Source organism: Ascaphus truei, chromosome 20, assembly GCF_040206685.1.
Source record: "Ascaphus truei isolate aAscTru1 chromosome 20, aAscTru1.hap1, whole genome shotgun sequence".
Taxonomy (NCBI): domain Eukaryota; kingdom Metazoa; phylum Chordata; class Amphibia; order Anura; family Ascaphidae; genus Ascaphus; species Ascaphus truei.
The window spans coordinates 3441160-3458991 of record NC_134502.1 but is presented as its reverse complement, the minus strand read 5'-3'; the positions used below and the strand labels follow the sequence as shown (position 1 = coordinate 3458991).

At 50.4% G+C, this 17832-nt stretch overlaps 1 protein-coding gene across 1 annotated transcript in view; it reads left to right on the top strand.

Annotated features, from left to right (window-relative positions):
- LOC142470659 (valine--tRNA ligase, mitochondrial-like) overlaps positions 1-17144 on the top strand; it is a 52890-nt gene extending 35746 nt beyond the window's left edge. The window contains 9 exon segments of the mRNA XM_075577267.1: positions 6960-7041; positions 9869-9945; positions 10221-10305; positions 11816-11930; positions 13211-13281; positions 14699-14824; positions 15267-15371; positions 15828-15896; positions 17060-17144. Coding sequence (XP_075433382.1) covers positions 6960-7041; positions 9869-9945; positions 10221-10305; positions 11816-11930; positions 13211-13281; positions 14699-14824; positions 15267-15371; positions 15828-15896; positions 17060-17131 — 802 coding nt within the window. The 3' untranslated portion in view covers positions 17132-17144.
- The last annotated feature ends 688 nt before the right edge of the window (positions 17145-17832 follow it).

Here is a 17832-nt window from a genome sequence, read left to right as displayed (position 1 = left end):
AGTGTAACGTGTCACTGTGTATATTCCCATGGGTATATCATGCCATGCTGCTGCCAGTCTGCAGGTATACAGTGTAACGCGTCACTGTGTATATTCCCATGGGTATATCATGCCATGCTGCTTCCAGTCTGCAGGTATACAGTGTAACGCGCTCACGGTGTATATTCCCATGGGTATATCATGCCATGCTGCTGCCAGTCTGCAGGTATACAGTGTAACGTGTCACTGTGTATATTCCCATGGGTATATCACGCCATGCTGCTGCCAGTCTGCAGGTATACAGTGTAACACGTCACTGTGTAAATTCCCATGGGTATATCATGCCATGCTGCTTCCAGTCTGCAGGTATACAGTGTAACGCGTCACTGTGTATATTCCCATGGGTATATCATGCCATGCTGCTGCCAGTCTGCAGGTATACAGTGTAACGCGTCACTGTGTATATTCCCATGGGTATATCATGCCATGCTGCTCCCAGTCTGCAGGTATACAGTGTAACGCGCTCACTGTGTATATTCCCATGGGTATATCATGCCATGCTGCTGCCAGTCTGCAGGTATACAGTGTAACACGCTCACGGTGTATATTCCCATGGGTATATCATGCCATGCTGCTTCCAGTCTGCAGGTATACAGTGTAACGTGTCACGGTGTATATTCCCATGGGTATATCATGCCATGCTGCTCCAGTCTGCAGGTATACAGTGTAACGCGTCACGGTGTATATTCCCATGGGTATATCATGCCATGCTGCTCCCAGTCTGCAGGTATACAGTGTAACGTGCTCACTGTGTATATTCCCATGGGTATATCAGGCCATGCTGCTGCCAGTCTGCAGGTATACAGTGTAACGCGCTCACTGTGTATATTCCCGTGGGTATATCATGCCATGCTGCTCCCAGTCTGCAGGTATACAGTGTAACGCGCTCACGGTGTATATTCCCATGGGTATAACATGCCATGCTGCTGGCAGTCTGCAGGTATACAGTGTAACGTGTCACGGTGTATATTCCCATGGGTATATCATGCCATGCTGCTCCCAGTCTGCAGGTATACAGTGTAACGCGCTCACTGTGTATATTCCCATGTGTATATCATGCCATGCTGCTGCCAGTCTGCAGGTATACAGTGTAACACGTCACTGTGTATATTCCCATGGGTATATCATGCCATGCTGCTGCCTGTCTGCAGGTATACAGTGTAACGCGCTCACGGTGTATATTCCCATGGGTATATCATGCCATGCTGCTGCCAGTCTGCAGGTATACAGTGTAACACGTCACTGTGTATATTCCCATGGGTATATCATGCCATGCTGCTGCCAGTCTGCAGGTATACAGTGTAACACGTCACTGTGTATATTCCCATGGGTATATCATGCCATGCTGCTCCCAGTCTGCAGGTATACAGTGTAACACGTCACGGTGTATATTCCCATGGGTATATCATGCCATGCTGCTGCCAGTCTGCAGGTATACAGTGTAACACGTCACGGTGTATATTCCCATGGGTATATCATGCCATGCTGCTGCCAGTCTGCAGGTATACAGTGTAACGCGTCACGGTGTATATTCCCATGGGTATATCATGCCATGCTGCTGCCAGTCTGCAGGTATACAGTGTAACGCGTCACTGTGTATATTCCCATGGGTATATCATGCCATGCTGCTGCCAGTCTGCAGGTATACAGTGTAACGCGCTCACGGTGTATATTCCCATGGGTATATCATGCCATGCTGCTGCCAGTCTGCAGGTATACAGTGTAACACGTCACTGTGTATATTCCCATGGGTATATCATGCCATGCTGCTGCCAGTCTGCAGGTATACAGTGTAACGCGCTCACGGTGTATATTCCCATGGGTATATCATGCCATGCTGCTGCCAGTCTGCAGGTATACAGTGTAACACGTCACTGTGTATATTCCCATGGGTATATCATGCCATGCTGCTGCCAGTCTGCAGGTATACAGTGTAACACGTCACGGTGTATATTCCCATGGGTATATCATGCCATGCTGCTCCCAGTCTGCAGGTATACAGTGTAACACGTCACGGTGTATATTCCCATGGGTATATCATGCCATGCTGCTGCCAGTCTGCAGGTATACAGTGTAACACGTCACGGTGTATATTCCCATGGGTATATCATGCCATGCTGCTGCCAGTCTGCAGGTATACAGTGTAACGTGTCACTGTGTATATTCCCATGGGTATATCATGCCATGCTGCTGCCAGTCTGCAGGTATACAGTGTAACGCGTCACGGTGTATATTCCCATGGGTATATCATGCCATGCTGCTGCCAGTCTGCAGGTATACAGTGTAACGCGTCACTGTGTATATTCCCATGGGTATAACATGCCATGCTGCTGCCAGTCTGCAGGTATACAGTGTAACGCGTCACGGTGTATATTCCCATGGGTATATCATGCCATGCTGCTCCCAGTCTGCAGGTATACAGTGTAACGTGTCACGGTGTATATTCCCATGTGTATATCATGCCATGCTGCTCCCAGTCTGCAGGTATACAGTGTAACGCGTCACTGTGTATATTCCCATGGGTATATCATGCCATCTTGCTGCCAGTCTGCAGGTATACAGTGTAACGCGCTCACGGTGTATATTCCCATGGGTATATCATGCCATGCTACTTCCAGTCTGCAGGTATACAGTGTAACGCGCTCACGGTGTATATTCCCATGGGTATATCATGCCATGCTGCTTCCAGTCTGCAGGTATACAGTGTAACGCGTCACTGTGTATATTCCCATGGGTATATCATGCCATGCTGCTTCCAGTCTGCAGGTATACAGTGTAACGCGCTCACTGTGTATATTCCCATGGGTATGTCATGCCATGCTGCTGCCAGTCTGCAGGTATACAGTGTAACGCGTCACGGTGTATATTCCCATGGGTATATCATGCCATGCTGCTGCCAGTCTGCAGGTATACAGTGTAACGCGCTCACGGTGTATATTCCCATGGGTATATCATGCCATGCTGCTGCCAGTCTGCAGGTATACAGTGTAACGTGTCACGGTGTATATTCCCATGGGTATATCATGCCATGCTGCTTCCAGTCTGCAGGTATACAGTGTAACGCGTCACGGTGTATATTCCCATGGGTATATCATGCCATGCTGCTTCCAGTCTGCAGGTATACAGTGTAACGCGCTCACGGTGTATATTCCCATGGGTATATCATGCCATGCTGCTGCCAGTCTGCAGGTATACAGTGTAACACGTCACTGTGTATATTCCCATGGGTATATCATGCCATGCTGCTTCCAGTCTGCAGGTATACAGTGTAACGCGTCACTGTGTATATTCCCATGGGTATATCATGCCATGCTGCTGCCAGTCTGCAGGTATACAGTGTAACGCGTCACTGTGTATATTCCCATGGGTATATCATGCCATGCTGCTCCCAGTCTGCAGGTATACAGTGTAACGCGCTCACTGTGTATATTCCCATGGGTATATCATGCCATGCTGCTTCCAGTCTGCAGGTATACAGTGTAACGCGCTCACGGTGTATATTCCCATGGGTATATCATGCCATGCTGCTGCCAGTCTGCAGGTATACAGTGTAACGCGTCACGGTGTATATTCCCATGGGTATATCATGCCATGCTGCTCCCAGTCTGCAGGTATACAGTGTAACGCGTCACGGTGTATATTCCCATGGGTATATCATGCCATGCTGCTGACAGTCTGCAGGTATACAGTGTAACGTGCTCACGGTGTATATTCCCATGCGTATATCATGCCATGCTGCTGCCAGTCTGCAGGTATACAGTGTAACGCGTCACGGTGTATATTCCCATGGGTATATCATGCCATGCTGCTGCCAGTCTGCAGGTATACAGTGTAACGCGCTCACGGTGTATATTCCCATGGGTATATCATGCCATGCTGCTTCCAGTCTGCAGGTATACAGTGTAACGCGTCACTGTGTATATTCCCATGGGTATATCATGCCATGCTGCTTCCAGTCTGCAGGTATACAGTGTAACGCGTCACGGTGTATATTCCCATGCGTATATCATGCCATGCTGCTGCCAGTCTGCAGGTATACAGTGTAACGCGTCACGGTGTATATTCCCATGGGTATATCATGCCATGCTGCTCCCAGTCTGCAGGTATACAGTGTAACGCACTCACGGTGTATATTCCCATGGGTATATCATGCCATGCTGCTGCCAGTCTGCAGGTATACAGTGTAACGCGCTCACGGTGTATATTCCCATGGGTATATCATGCCATGCTGCTGCCAGTCTGCAGGTATACAGTGTAACGCGCTCACGGTGTATATTCCCATGGGTATATCATGCCATGCTGCTGCCAGTCTGCAGGTATACAGTGTAACGCGCTCACGGTGTATATTCCCATGGGTATATCATGCCATGCTGCTGCCAGTCTGCAGGTATACAGTGTAACGTGCTCACGGTGTATATTCCCATGGGTATATCATGCCATGCTGCTTCCAGTCTGCAGGTATACAGTGTAACACGTCACTGTGTATATTCCCATGGGTATATCATGCCATGCTGCTTCCAGTCTGCAGGTATACAGTGTAACGCGTCACTGTGTATATTCCCATGGGTATATCATGCCATGCTGCTGCCAGTCTGCAGGTATACAGTGTAACGCGTCACTGTGTATATTCCCATGGGTATATCATGCCATGCTGCTGCCAGTCTGCAGGTATACAGTGTAACGCGTCACTGTGTATATTCCCATGGGTATATCATGCCATGCTGCTTCCAGTCTGCAGGTATACAGTGTAACGCGTCACTGTGTATATTCCCATGGGTATATCATGCCATGCTGCTGCCAGTCTGCAGGTATACAGTGTAACGCGCTCACGGTGTATATTCCCATGGGTATAACATGCCATGCTGCTGCCAGTCTGCAGGTATACAGTGTAACGCGTCACTGTGTATATTCCCATGGGTATATCATGCCATGCTGCTGCCAGTCTGCAGGTATACAGTGTAACGCGCTCACTGTGTATATTCCCATGGGTATATCATGCCATGCTGCTGCCAGTCTGCAGGTATACAGTGTAACGCGTCACTGTGTATATTCCCATGGGTATATCATGCCATGCTGCTGCCAGTCTGCAGGTATACAGTGTAACGCGCTCACGGTGTATATTCCCATGGGTATATCATGCCATGCTGCTTCCAGTCTGCAGGTATACAGTGTAACACGTCACTGTGTATATTCCCATGGGTATATCATGCCATGCTGCTTCCAGTCTGCAGGTATACAGTGTAACGCGTCACTGTGTATATTCCCATGGGTATATCATGCCATGCTGCTGCCAGTCTGCAGGTATACAGTGTAACGTGTCACGGTGTATATTCCCATGGGTATATCATGCCATGCTGCTTCCAGTCTGCAGGTATACAGTGTAACGCGCTCACGGTGTATATTCCCATGGGTATATCATGCCATGCTGCTCCCAGTCTGCAGGTATACAGTGTAACGCGTCACGGTGTATATTCCCATGGGTATATCATGCCATGCTGCTGCCAGTCTGCAGGTATACAGTGTAACGTGCTCACGGTGTATATTCCCATGGGTATATCATGCCATGCTGCTGCCAGTCTGCAGGTATACAGTGTAACGTGTCACTGTGTATATTCCTATGGGTATATCATGCCATGCTGCTTCCAGTCTGCAGGTATACAGTGTAACGCGTCACTGTGTATATTCCCATGGGTATATCATGCCATGCTGCTGCCAGTCTGCAGGTATACAGTGTAACGCGTCACGGTGTATATTCCCATGGGTATATCATGCCATGCTGCTTCCAGTCTGCAGGTATACAGTGTAACGCACTCACGGTGTATATTCCCATGGGTATATCATCCCATACTGCTTCCAGTCTGCAGGTATACAGTGTAACGCGCTCACTGTGTATATTCCCATGGGTATATCATGCCATGCTGCTTCCAGTCTGCAGGTATACAGTGTAACGCGTCACTGTGTATATTCCCTTGGGTATATCATGCCATGCTGCTCCCAGTCTGCAGGTATACAGTGTAACGCGCTCACGGTGTATATTCCCATGGGTATATCATGCCATGCTGCTTCCAGTCTGCAGGTATACAGTGTAACACGTCACGGTGTATATTCCTATGGGTATATCATGCCATGCTGCTGCCAGTCTGCAGGTATACAGTGTAACGCGCTCACGGTGTATATTCCCATGGGTATGTCATGCCATGCTGCTGCCAGTCTGCAGGTATACAGTGTAACGCGTCACGGTGTATATTCCCGTGGGTATAACATGCCATGCTGCTTCCAGTCTGCAGGTATACAGTGTAACGCGTCACGGTGTATATTCCCATGGGTATAACATGCCATGCTGCTTCCAGTCTGCAGGTATACAGTGTAACGTGTCACGGTGTATATTCCCATGGGTATATCATGCCATGCTGCTTCCAGTCTGCAGGTATACAGTGTAACGCGCTCACGGTGTATATTCCCGTGGGTATAACATGCCATGCTGCTGCCAGTCTGCAGGTATACAGTGTAACACGTCACTGTGTATATTCCCATGTGTATATCATGCCATGCTGCTGCCAGTCTGCAGGTATACAGTGTAACGCGTCACTGTGTATATTCCCGTGGGTATATCATGCCATGCTGCTGCCAGTCTGCATGTATACAGTGTAATGCGTCACTGTGTATATTCCCGTGGGTATATCATGCCATGCTGCTTCCAGTCTGCAGGTATACAATGTAACGCGTCACGGTGTATATTCCCGTGGGTATATCATGCCATGCTGCTCCCAGTCTGCAGGTATACAGTGTAACGCGCTCACGGTGTATATTCCCATGGGTATATCATGCCATGCTGCTGCCAGTCTGCGGGTATACAGTGTAACGCGCTCACGGTGTATATTCCCGTGGGTATATCATGCGTTCCCTCTCTCCCCTCTCAGTCGGTCCGGGGATGTGGTTGAGCACCTGATGAAGAGTCAGTGGTTTCTGAGCTGTGAGACGATGGCACAAAAAGCCCTTGAGGTGATAAAACCGCATTAATCTCTCACGCTCCCCCCTTCTCTCTTTCCCTCTCTCTCCACCCACATATCTCTCTCTCACCCCCCCTTCTATCTCACGCCCCCATTCCCTTTCCGTCTCTCTCCACCCATATCTCTCTCTCCCCCCATATCTCTATCTCTCTCCCCCCCATATCTCTCTCCCCCCCATATCTCTCTCTCCCCCCCATATCTCTCTCTCCCCCCCATATCTCTCTCTCCCCCCATATCTCTCTCTCCCCCCATATCTCTCTCTCCCCCCATATCTCTCTCCCCCCATATCTTTCTCTCCCCCCATATCTCTCTCTCCCCCATATCTCTCTCTCCCCCCATATCTCTCTCCCCCTATATATCTCTCTCCCCCCATATCTCTCTCCCCCTATATATCTCTCTCCCCCTATATCTCTCTCTCCCCCTATATCTCTCTCCCCCTATATCTCTCTCCCCCTATCTCTCTTCCCCCTATCCTCTCTCCCCTAACCTATCTCCCCCTCTACTCTCTCTCCCCTCTATCTCTCTCTCCCCTATCTCTCTCTCCCTATATCTCTCTCTCCCCCTTTTCTCTCTCTCCCCCTATATCTCCTCTCCCCTCTCTCTCTCTCCCCCTATCTCTCTCTCTCCCCCCTATCTCTCTCACCCCCCTTCTATCTCACGCCCCATCCCTTTCCCTCTCTCTCCCCATATCTCTCTCTCCCCCTATCTCTATCTCTCTCCCCCTCTCTCTCCCCCATCTCATTCTCTCTCCCCCCATATCTCTCCCCCCCATATCTCTCTCCCCCCATATCTCTCTTCCCCCATATCTCTCCCCCATATCTCTCTCCCCCATATCTCTCTCCCCCATATCTCTCTTCCCCATCTCTCTCTCCCCCCATATCTCTCTCTCCCCCATATCTCTCTCTCCCCCATATCTCTCTCTCCCCCCATATCTCTCTCTCCCCCCATTTCTCTCTCTCCCCCTATATATCTCTCTCCCCTATATCTCTCTCTCCCCTTATATCTCTCTCTCCCCCTATATCTCTCTCTCCCCCTATATCTCTCTCTCCCCCTATATCTCTCTCTCCCCCTATATCTCTCTCTCCCCCTATATCTCTCTCTCCCCCTATATCTCTCTCCCCCTATATCTCTCTCCCCCTATATCTCTCTCCCCCTATATCTCTCTCCCCCTATATCTCTCTCCCCCTATATCTCTCTCCCCCTATATCTCTCTCCCCCTATATCTCTCTCTCCCCCTATATCTCTCTCTCCCCCCATATCTCTCTCTCCCCCCATATCTCTCCCCCCCCCTATATCTCTCTCTCCCCCTATATCTCTCTCTCCCCCTATATCTCTCTCTCCCCCTATATCTCTCTCTCCCCCTATATCTCTCTCTCCCCCTATATCTCTCTCTCCCCCTATATCTCTCTCTCCCCCTATATCTCTCTCTCCCCCTATATCTCTCTCTCCCCCTATATCTCTCTCTCCCCCTATATCTCTCTCTCCCCCCCATATCTCTCTCCCCACCATATCTCTCTCCCCCCCATCTCTCTCTCTCCCCCCCATCTCTCTCTCTCCCCCCCCATATCTCTCTCCCCCCCATATCTCTCTCCCCCCCATATCTCTCCCCCCCATATCTCTCTCCCCCCCATATCTCTCTCTCCCCCCCATATCTCTCTCTCCCCCCCATATCTCTCTCTCCCCCCCATATCTCTCTCTCCCCCCCATATCTCTCTCCCCCCCCCATATCTCTCTCCCCCCCCCATATCTCTCTCCCCCCCCATATCTCTCTCTCCCCCCCATATCTCTCTCTCCCCCCCATATCTCTCTCCCCCCCATATCTCTCTCTCCCCCCCATATCTCTCTCTCCCCCCATATCTCTCTCTCCCCCCATATCTCTCTCTCCCTCCCATATCTCTCTCTCCCTCCCATATCTCTCTCTCCCTCCCATATCTCTCTCTCCCTCCCATATCTCTCTCTCCCTCCCATATCTCTCTCTCCCTCCCATATCTCTCTCTCCCTCCCATATCTCTCTCTCCCTCCCATATCTCTCTCTCCCTCCCATATCTCTCTCTCTCCCTCCCATATCTCTCTCTCCCTCCCATATCTCTCTCTCCCTCCCATATCTCTCTCTCCCCCCCATATCTCTCTCTCCCCCCCCATATCTCTCTCTCTCCCCCCCCATATCTCTCTCTCCCCCTCCATATCTCTCTCCCCCCATATCTCTGTCCCCCCGATATCGCTCTCTCCCCCCTTCCCCCTCTCTCTGTCTCTCCCTGTCTCTCCCTCGCTTTCTGTCTCTCTCTCGCTTTCTGTCTCTCTCTCGCTTTCTGTCTCTCTCTCGCTTTCTGTCTCTCTCTCGCTTTCTGTCTCTCTCTCGCTTTCTGTCTCTCTCTCGCTTTCTGTCTCTCTCTCGCTTTCTGTCTCTCTCTCGCTTTCTGTCTCTCTCTCGCGCTCTCTTTTTCTGTCTCTCTTCTCTATCTCTTTTTCTGTCTCCTTTCTGTCTCTCTCCTTTCTGCCTCTCTCTCTCCTTTCTGCCTCTCTCTCTCTCCTTTCTGCCTCTCTCTCTCTCTGCCTCTCTCTCTCTCTCCTTTCGGCCTCTCTCTCTCTCTCCTTTCTGCCTCTCTCTCTCTCTGTCTCTCTCTCTCTCTATCTCCCTTCTTTCTGTCTCTCCCCCTGAGCACGCTGCCTCTCTCCCCCTGAGCACGCTGCCTCTCTCCCCCTGAGCACGCTGCGTCTCTCCCCCTGAGCACGCTGCCTCTCTCCCCCTGAGCACGCTGCGTCTCTCCCCCTGAGCACGCTGCCTCTCTCCCCCTGAGCACGTTGCGTCTCTCCCCCAGGCTGTGAGTTCTGGCTGCCTGCAGATCACCCCGTCTTATCACCAGAAAAATTGGCAGAATTGGCTCTCAAACATTAGGTATTTAACGGGATTAGAGGGCGTCTCCCACACGTGATTCCTTTAAAACTATATATAGGGATATATAGGGTCAGCGGTGCCTCCCCCCAAGGGGATAAGCATTATTACTTTGAGAAAGGGGTATATCCCGCAAGTGATGGGATTTAAGCCAGGTGACAATGTGAATGACAACTTGACAGATAAGAGGCTTTCAGATGGTGACACACGGTGGGAATGACACTCGGTTTTTATAAATATTGACCCCATAATTGACTCGCTGGTCTTCTTCTTTCAAGCGATTGGTGCATCTCTCGTCAGCTTTGGTGGGGTCATCAGATTCCGGCTTACCGTGTGACGGTGTCGGGGACACAACCGGAGCAGGTAACCAGCAGTGTCAGAGGGGACTTTGTATGGGTGACACAGTGACACAGACATAAGGGAGCTATGAGTCTGTCCCTCCCCCGCAGGGTGACACAGTGACACAGACAGAAGGGAGCTATGAGTCTGTCCCTCCCCTGCAGGGTGACACAGACAGAAGGGAGCTATGAGACTGTCCCTCCCCCCGCAGGGTGACACAGTGACACAGACAGAAGGGAGCTATGAGTCTGTCCCTCCCCCCGCAGGGTGACACAGTGACACAGACAGAAGGGAGCTATGAGTCTGTCCCTTCCCCCGCAGGGTGGCACAGTGACACAGACAGAAGGGAGCTATGAGTCTGTCCCTCCCCCGCAGGGTGACACAGACAGAAGGGAGCTATGAGACTGTCCCTCCCCCCGCAGGATGACACAGTGACACAGACAGAAGGGAGCTATGAGACAGTCCCTCCCCCCGCAGGGTGACACAGTGACACAGACAGAAGGGAGCTATGAGACTGTCCCTCCCCCGCAGGGTGACACAGTGACACAGACAGAAGCGAGCTATGAGGCTGTCCCTCCCCCCGCAGGGTGACACAGTGACACAGACAGAAGGGAGCTATGAGTCTGTCCCTCCCCTGCAGGGTGACACAGACAGAAGGGAGCTATGAGACTGTCCCTCCCCCCGCAGGGTGACACAGTGACACAGACAAAAGGGAGCTATGAGACAGTCCCTCCCCCCGCAGGGTGACACAGTGACACAGACAGAAGGGAGCTATGAGACTGTCCCTCCCCCGCAGGGTGACACAGTGACACAGACAGAAGGGATCTATGAGTCTGTCCCTCCCCCGCAGGGTGACACTGTGACACACACAGAAGGGAGCTATGAGTCTGTCCCTCCCCCCGCAGGGTGACACAGTGACACAGACAGAAGGGAGCTATGAGTCTGTCCCTCACCCAGCAGGGTGACACAGTGACACAGACAGAAGGGAGCTATGAGTCTGGCCCTCCCTCCGCAGGGTGACACAGTGACACAGTCAGAAGGGAGCTATGTGTCTGTCCCTCCCCCCTCAGGGTGACACAGACAGAAGGGAGCTATGAGTCTGTCCCTCCCCCGCAGGGTGACACAGTGACACAGACAGAAGGGAGCTATGAGTCTGTCCCTCCCCCCGCAGGGTGACACAGTGACACAGACAGAAGGGAGCTATGAGTCTGTCCCTCCCCCCGCAGGGTGACACAGTGACACAGACATAAGGGAGCTATGAGTCTGTCCCTTCCCCCGCAGGGTGACACAGTGACACAGACAGAAGGGATCTATGAGTCTGTCCCTCCCCCGCAGGGTGACACAGTGACACAGACAGAAGGGATCTATGAGTCTGTCCCTCCCCCTCAGGGTGACACTGTGACACAGACAGAAGGGAGCTATGAGTCTGTCCCTCCCCCCGCAGGGTGACACAGTGACACAGACAGAAGGGAGCTATGAGTCTGTCCCTCACCCAGCAGGGAACTAATTCCATATTTTTTTTGTTGGTTCCTAGAACCGCTGTGATGAGAGTGAAGGATTCTGGGTAGTTGCCCACAATGAGTCTGAAGCCAGAAGAAAAGCCGCAGAGACCTTGGGGAGACAAGAGGAAGAGTTAGAACTAAAGAGAGGTAAAAAGGGAGAGTAGCACCATTAGTAACCTCTTCTATGCCTTCAAAATGGCTTCCCCTCATTTCGGTACCACTAATGAAATGGGTGTCTCTTGTACCTTTCATGTGTCATTCTGGGCTTTTTGGAGTTGTGCTTTGGGGCAGGTAAATGGCAGATGAGGTTTAATACAGATAAATGTAAGGTTATGCATTTGGGATGGAAGAATAAACAGGCGACTTACAAATTAAATAGGGATTAATTGGGGGAATCCTTGATGGAGAAGGATTTAGGAGTGCTTGTAGACAGCAGGCTTAGCAATAGTGCCCAAAGTCAGGCAGTAGCTGCAAAGGCAAACAAGATCTTATCTTGCATTAAACGGGCAATGGATGGAATGGAAGTAAACATAATTATTCCCCTTTACAAAGCATTAGTAAGACCACACCTTGAATATGGAGTACAATTTTGGGCACCACCCCTCAGAAAAGACATTATGGAACTAGAGAGAGTGCAGAGAAGAGCCACCAAATTAATAAAGGGGATGGACATTCGAACTTACGAGGAGAGGCTAGCTAAATTAGATTTATTTACATTAGAAAAGAGGCGTCTAATGAGGGGATATGATAACTATATACAAATATATTCGGGGACAATACAAGGAGCTTTCAAAATTACTATTCATCCCACGGGCAGTACAAGGACTCGGGGACCATCCCTTAAGGTGGAGGAAGGAAATTTTACCAGCAACAAAGGAAAGGGTTCTTTACAGTAAGGGCAGTTAAAATGTGGAATTCATTACCCATGGAGACTGTGATGGCAGATACAATAGATTTGTTCAAAAAATGGTTGGACGTCTTTTTAGAAAGGAAAGGTATACAGGATATACCAAATATGTAAACATGGAAGGATGCTGATCCAGGGAGTAATCCGATTGCCAATGTTGGAGTCAGGAAGGAATTTATTTTTCCCCTTATCATTGGATGATATGACACTGGGGTTTTTTTGTTTGCCTTCCTCTGGATCAATAAGTAAGTATAGATATAGGATAAAGTATCTGTTGTCTAAATTTAGCATAGTTGAACTTGATGGACGTACGTCTTTTTTCAACCTCATCTACTATGTAACTATGTGACTATGTAACTATGTAACTACTATGTAACTATGTAATCCATAATCTGGGTCTAAAAATGGGTGCAATGGTTGTTAAGTGGCAGAGTGCTTTCTTTAGCCCAAGGTCCCCATTGGGGGGGGAAAGGGAGGGATGTCGGATTGAACCCTAGACCTTCTTTCTCTCCACCTTCAGATGAAGATGTTCTGGACACCTGGTTTTCTTCCGCCCTCTTCCCGTTCGCTATGCTGGGGTGGCCGGAGCAGGTAAGCCATATCCGAGCAGGCGTTGTGTGTTGAGCGTCAAGCCCTGGTTAAGTTGAACCTCTTCTGACCACATCAGGGACTTTCCCTTGTGGCTCTTAAACCCAGTCGCTCTTTGGTAACATAATATCTTCGGTCTATCGTAATAACCGAAGGACATCAAGTAGACATTTGGTAGTGTGTGATGTTTTAAGATGTCTCAACCGTTGGCTGGCATTTAGTTGACCTTCTGAAGCATCTCTACCAGGGGTGGGCGACTCTAGTCCTCAAGGGCCACCAACAGGTCAAGTTTTGAGGCTATCCTGTTTCAGCACAGGTGGCTCAATCAGTGGCTCAGTCTTCGACTGGAGGCCCTTGAGGTCTGGACTGGCCCGTCGCTAATCTATACTGTCTACCTAAAGTCTCCTATCTACTGAATCTGTGCCTAGGCCTCACCGATTTATCATGTCTTCGATAAAGTCGTATCTGTCCTGATCATCCTAACCCTGTAACATAAGTCCTCTTCTCTGGGACTTTCTGACACAGAGGGGACCTTTCATGCATTTATGGTGCCTACTAAAGGCTCTACTGACACTACCAGAGACTTCTCACCTGCGTTAGGTGGAGTTGACATTTTGTCGAGTGTATGATGTTTTAGATGAGTTCGATCTTCTGATTTTGACCAGAGACTGTGCCGACATTTGTCTGGCGTCGAGCAGACACTGGGATATATTTCTTTTGATTTCACTGTAGACATTTTGAGACATGTCCTGTTATCTTATTTAAGGTCTGTGTTACTGAATTATAAATGGTTTAAATGGCCTGATCTACCTTTCCGAGACTTGCCAACAGCTGCCTGGCATTGAGTAGACATTTTTTTGTGTCTACATAAAGTCTTTTTTCTCCTGATTTATACGATGGAGTTTCTTTAAGCCCTACTTCCCTGGCCCTGCCATCGAGCAGACATTTTTGAGGTGTGTGTGACATCTTAGGCAAATGTCCTCTTTTGCCCATCTTCTCCAGGTCTTTGCTGTAGGTGCTTGGATTGAGTAGACATTATGGCGTCACTGTATGAGAAGATCTTTGTGAGTCTGACGTTGAGGAGACACTTTTTTGTAGCCTAGAGATGTCTTGGATGAGATTGGTAATAGTCTTGTCTTCTCCCCAGCAGCTACCTGGCCCTACTTTCCCTGAACTTGCTATCAGCCACTGTGCATTGACCAGATATTTTGATGTCTGCTCTGTCCCTGACTTATCCGGCCTTGCTTGCATCAGTCTGGGATTGAGTAGCCGTTATGTCTATATCTGAGGTCTCCTTAGGAAAGTGGAGAGCCTTTTCTATGATATCTGAGAAGAGGCTGATGGTTTTCTTGGTTCTTCCCCATGACCTTTTTGACTTTGAGTGGGAATGTTTACTCCTGTGTCCTCTTCTCTCCTACAGACGAAAGACCTCCAGGAGTTTTATCCCAACTCTCTTCTGGAGACGGGGAGTGACCTGCTATTCTTCTGGGTGGCTAGGATGGTAATGCTAGGAGAACAACTCACAGGACAGCTACCATTCAAAGAGGTAGAGAGCCGGTTTCTTCTCCCGCAGGGTGATACAGACAGAAGGGAGCTATGAGTCTGTCCCTCCCCCCGCAGGGTGACACAGACAGAAGGGAGCTATGAGTCTGTCCCTCCCCCGCAGGGTGACACAGTGACACAGACAGAAGGGAGCTATGAGTCTGTCCCTCCCCGCAGGGTGACACAGTGACACAGACAGAAGGGAGCTATGAATCTGTCCCTCCCCCCGCAGGGTGACACAGTGACACAGACAGAAGGGAGCTATGTGTCTGTCCCTCCCCCCGCAGGGTGACACAGTGACACAGACAGAAGGGAGCTATGAGACTGTCCCTCCCCCCGCAGGTGACACAGTGACACAGTGACACAGACAGAAGGGAGCTATGAGTCTGTCCCTCCCCCGCAGTGTGACAAAGTGACACGATGACAGATGTCCTGCTCTGTTCCAGGTGTTCCTGCACTCTATGGTCAGAGACGCCCACGGCAGAAAAATGAGCAAATCTTTAGGCAACGTTCTTGATCCTTTAGATGTTGTGACAGGGATTTCCCTAGAGGTAACACACAGCTATCTGGCACTGTGAGACACAGGCAGATCATATATCAGTAACACACGCGCCTCTCCCCCATGTTGGTGTGTGACACGCGCCTCTCCCCCATGTTGGTGTGTGACACGCGCGCCTCTCCCCCATGTTGGTGTGTGACACGCATGGCTCTCTCCCATGTTGGTGTGTGGACACGCGCGCCTCTCTCCAATGTTGGTTTGTGACACGCGTGCCTCTCTCCCATGTTGGTGTGTGACACGCGCGGCTCTCTCCCATGTTGGTGTGTGACACGCGCGGCTCTCTCCCATGTTGGTGTGTGACACGCGAGGCTCTCTCCCATGTTGGTGTGTGACACGTGCGGCTCTCTCCCATGTTGGTGTGTGACATGCGCGGCTCTCCCCCATGTTGGTGTGTGACACGCGCGGCTCTCCCCCATGTTGTTGTGACACGGCTTTATCTATTTCTCAGCGGTTGCAGGAGAAGTTAAAAGACGGCAATTTGGACCACCGGGAAGTTAAAATGGCGGAGGCTGGACTGGTAGGATATACAGTTATATATATGTACACCCTTCTGCACACCATGTCATTACACACCTGCATGTACCGCAGGGAAAGACATTGCGTTCCAACGCGTTTCGCCACCATTGTAGTGACTTCATCAGGGGTTGATGGGGCATTGAAATGATGCAATTCAATAGTCCCAAGTCGCCCCGGCAGCAGAGAGGGCGTCCCTCAGCAATACAGAGCTCCTCAAGAGTTAGCGACATCATTGGATCAGATGACGGGGAAATAACATTGAAATAATAAAGTGATGAACCGGTATATTTAATCTCGGGGGGGGGGGGAGGGGCAGATTGTATGGGATCGAAGGGTGTCTCGCTGAGAAATGTCTGGATAGGTTTGGTCAGGGCTGTCGAATTCGCAGCCCACAGGGTGCCGCCCCGTGCCCGCTCATCTGAAGAGTGGGTGGGGGAGGCTAAAGCAGGGATGTCCCTAGTACCTGGCCTCTCGGCCTCTCCCCCCCTTTCCTTCCCGCATTTTTTCTCTCCCTCCCCCCTTTTTTTCTCCCTCCTGCCCTTTTTTCTCTCTATCCCCCTTTTTTCTCTCTCTCCCCCCTTTTTTTCTCCCTCCTCCCTTTTTTCTCTCTATCCCCCTTTTTCTCTCTCTCCCCCCTTTTTTCTCTCTCTCCCCCCTTTTTTCTCTCTCTCCCCCCTTTTTTCTCTCTCCCCCCTTTTTTCTCTCTCCCCCCTTTTTTCTCTCGTCCGCCCCTTTTTTTCTCTCTCCCCCCTTTATTCTCCTCTCCCCCGTTTTTTCTCTCCCCCTTTTTTCTCTCTCCCCCGTTTCTCTCCCCCTATTTTCTCTCTCCCCCTTTTTTCCTCTCTCCCCCCTTTTTTCCTCTCTCCCCCTTTTTTCCTCTCTCCCCCCTTTTTTCTCTCCCCCCTTTTTTTCTCTCCCCCCTTTTTTTCTCTCCCCCGTTTTTTTTCTCTCTCTCCCCCGTTTTTTTTCTCTCTCCTCCGTTTTTTTCTCTCACCTTTTTTCTCTCCCCTTTTTTCTCTCCCCCCCCCCTTTTTTCTCTCCTTCTCCTTTTTTCTTTCCCACCTCTCTTATATCTCCCTCTCTTATTGTCTAACCTTATTAATTCTCTGTCTTATTCTCCATTTCCCTCCCCCCGCTCCTCCCTCCTCCCCGACATACACACAGGTAAAGGATTTCCCGCACGGGATTCCCGAGTGTGGAACCGACGCCCTGCGGCTCTCTCTTGTGCTCCCATAGAGTTCAAGGTGAGCCGTCCTACACACCGTGACCACCGGGTGGCGCTGGCACCCTATGGAGAGGAGCATTCTGGGAGAGGAGCGTTACCAATACAATAACTGATGGACAAAGCAATAAAGTGCAGAAGTAGCTGACACTATAAGGCCGCGTTTAATAGTGCCGGCGACGCGACCGATGACGTCACCCGCCGCCACTGGCGAAAGTTGTATTTTACGTTTGAGTGACGTCGCTGGCGACAAGACCGGTGACGCCACCAGGGGGGAGGGCAGCGTGCGATAGGCGCTCTGTGATTGGTCACATGTGGCGACTGTCTCTCCCAAAATCAATTAACGCCGACTACCACATTTTTGTCGATACGTCGCGCCTACTATAAGCGCATGCGACGGATTCAATGTATTTGTTTTGGCGCGACGTCACGTCTCCGTCGCCAGCACTATAAGCGCAGCCTAATAAAGAGGAAAGAGACAAGTGATTACCTCAGGCCACCCCGACCGGCTGGTCTCAGAGAGAACCATCAATGGGACACAACATCTCCTGATACAGCATGAGAGAGAGGCCTATGTCTGCTTTCCACCCCAGGTCTCTCTCTCATGCTGTATCGGGAGATGTTGGGTGATGGGACACAACATCTCCCGATACGGCATGAGAGAGAGACCTATGTCTGCTTTTCCACCCCAGGTCTCTCTCTCATGCGGTATCGG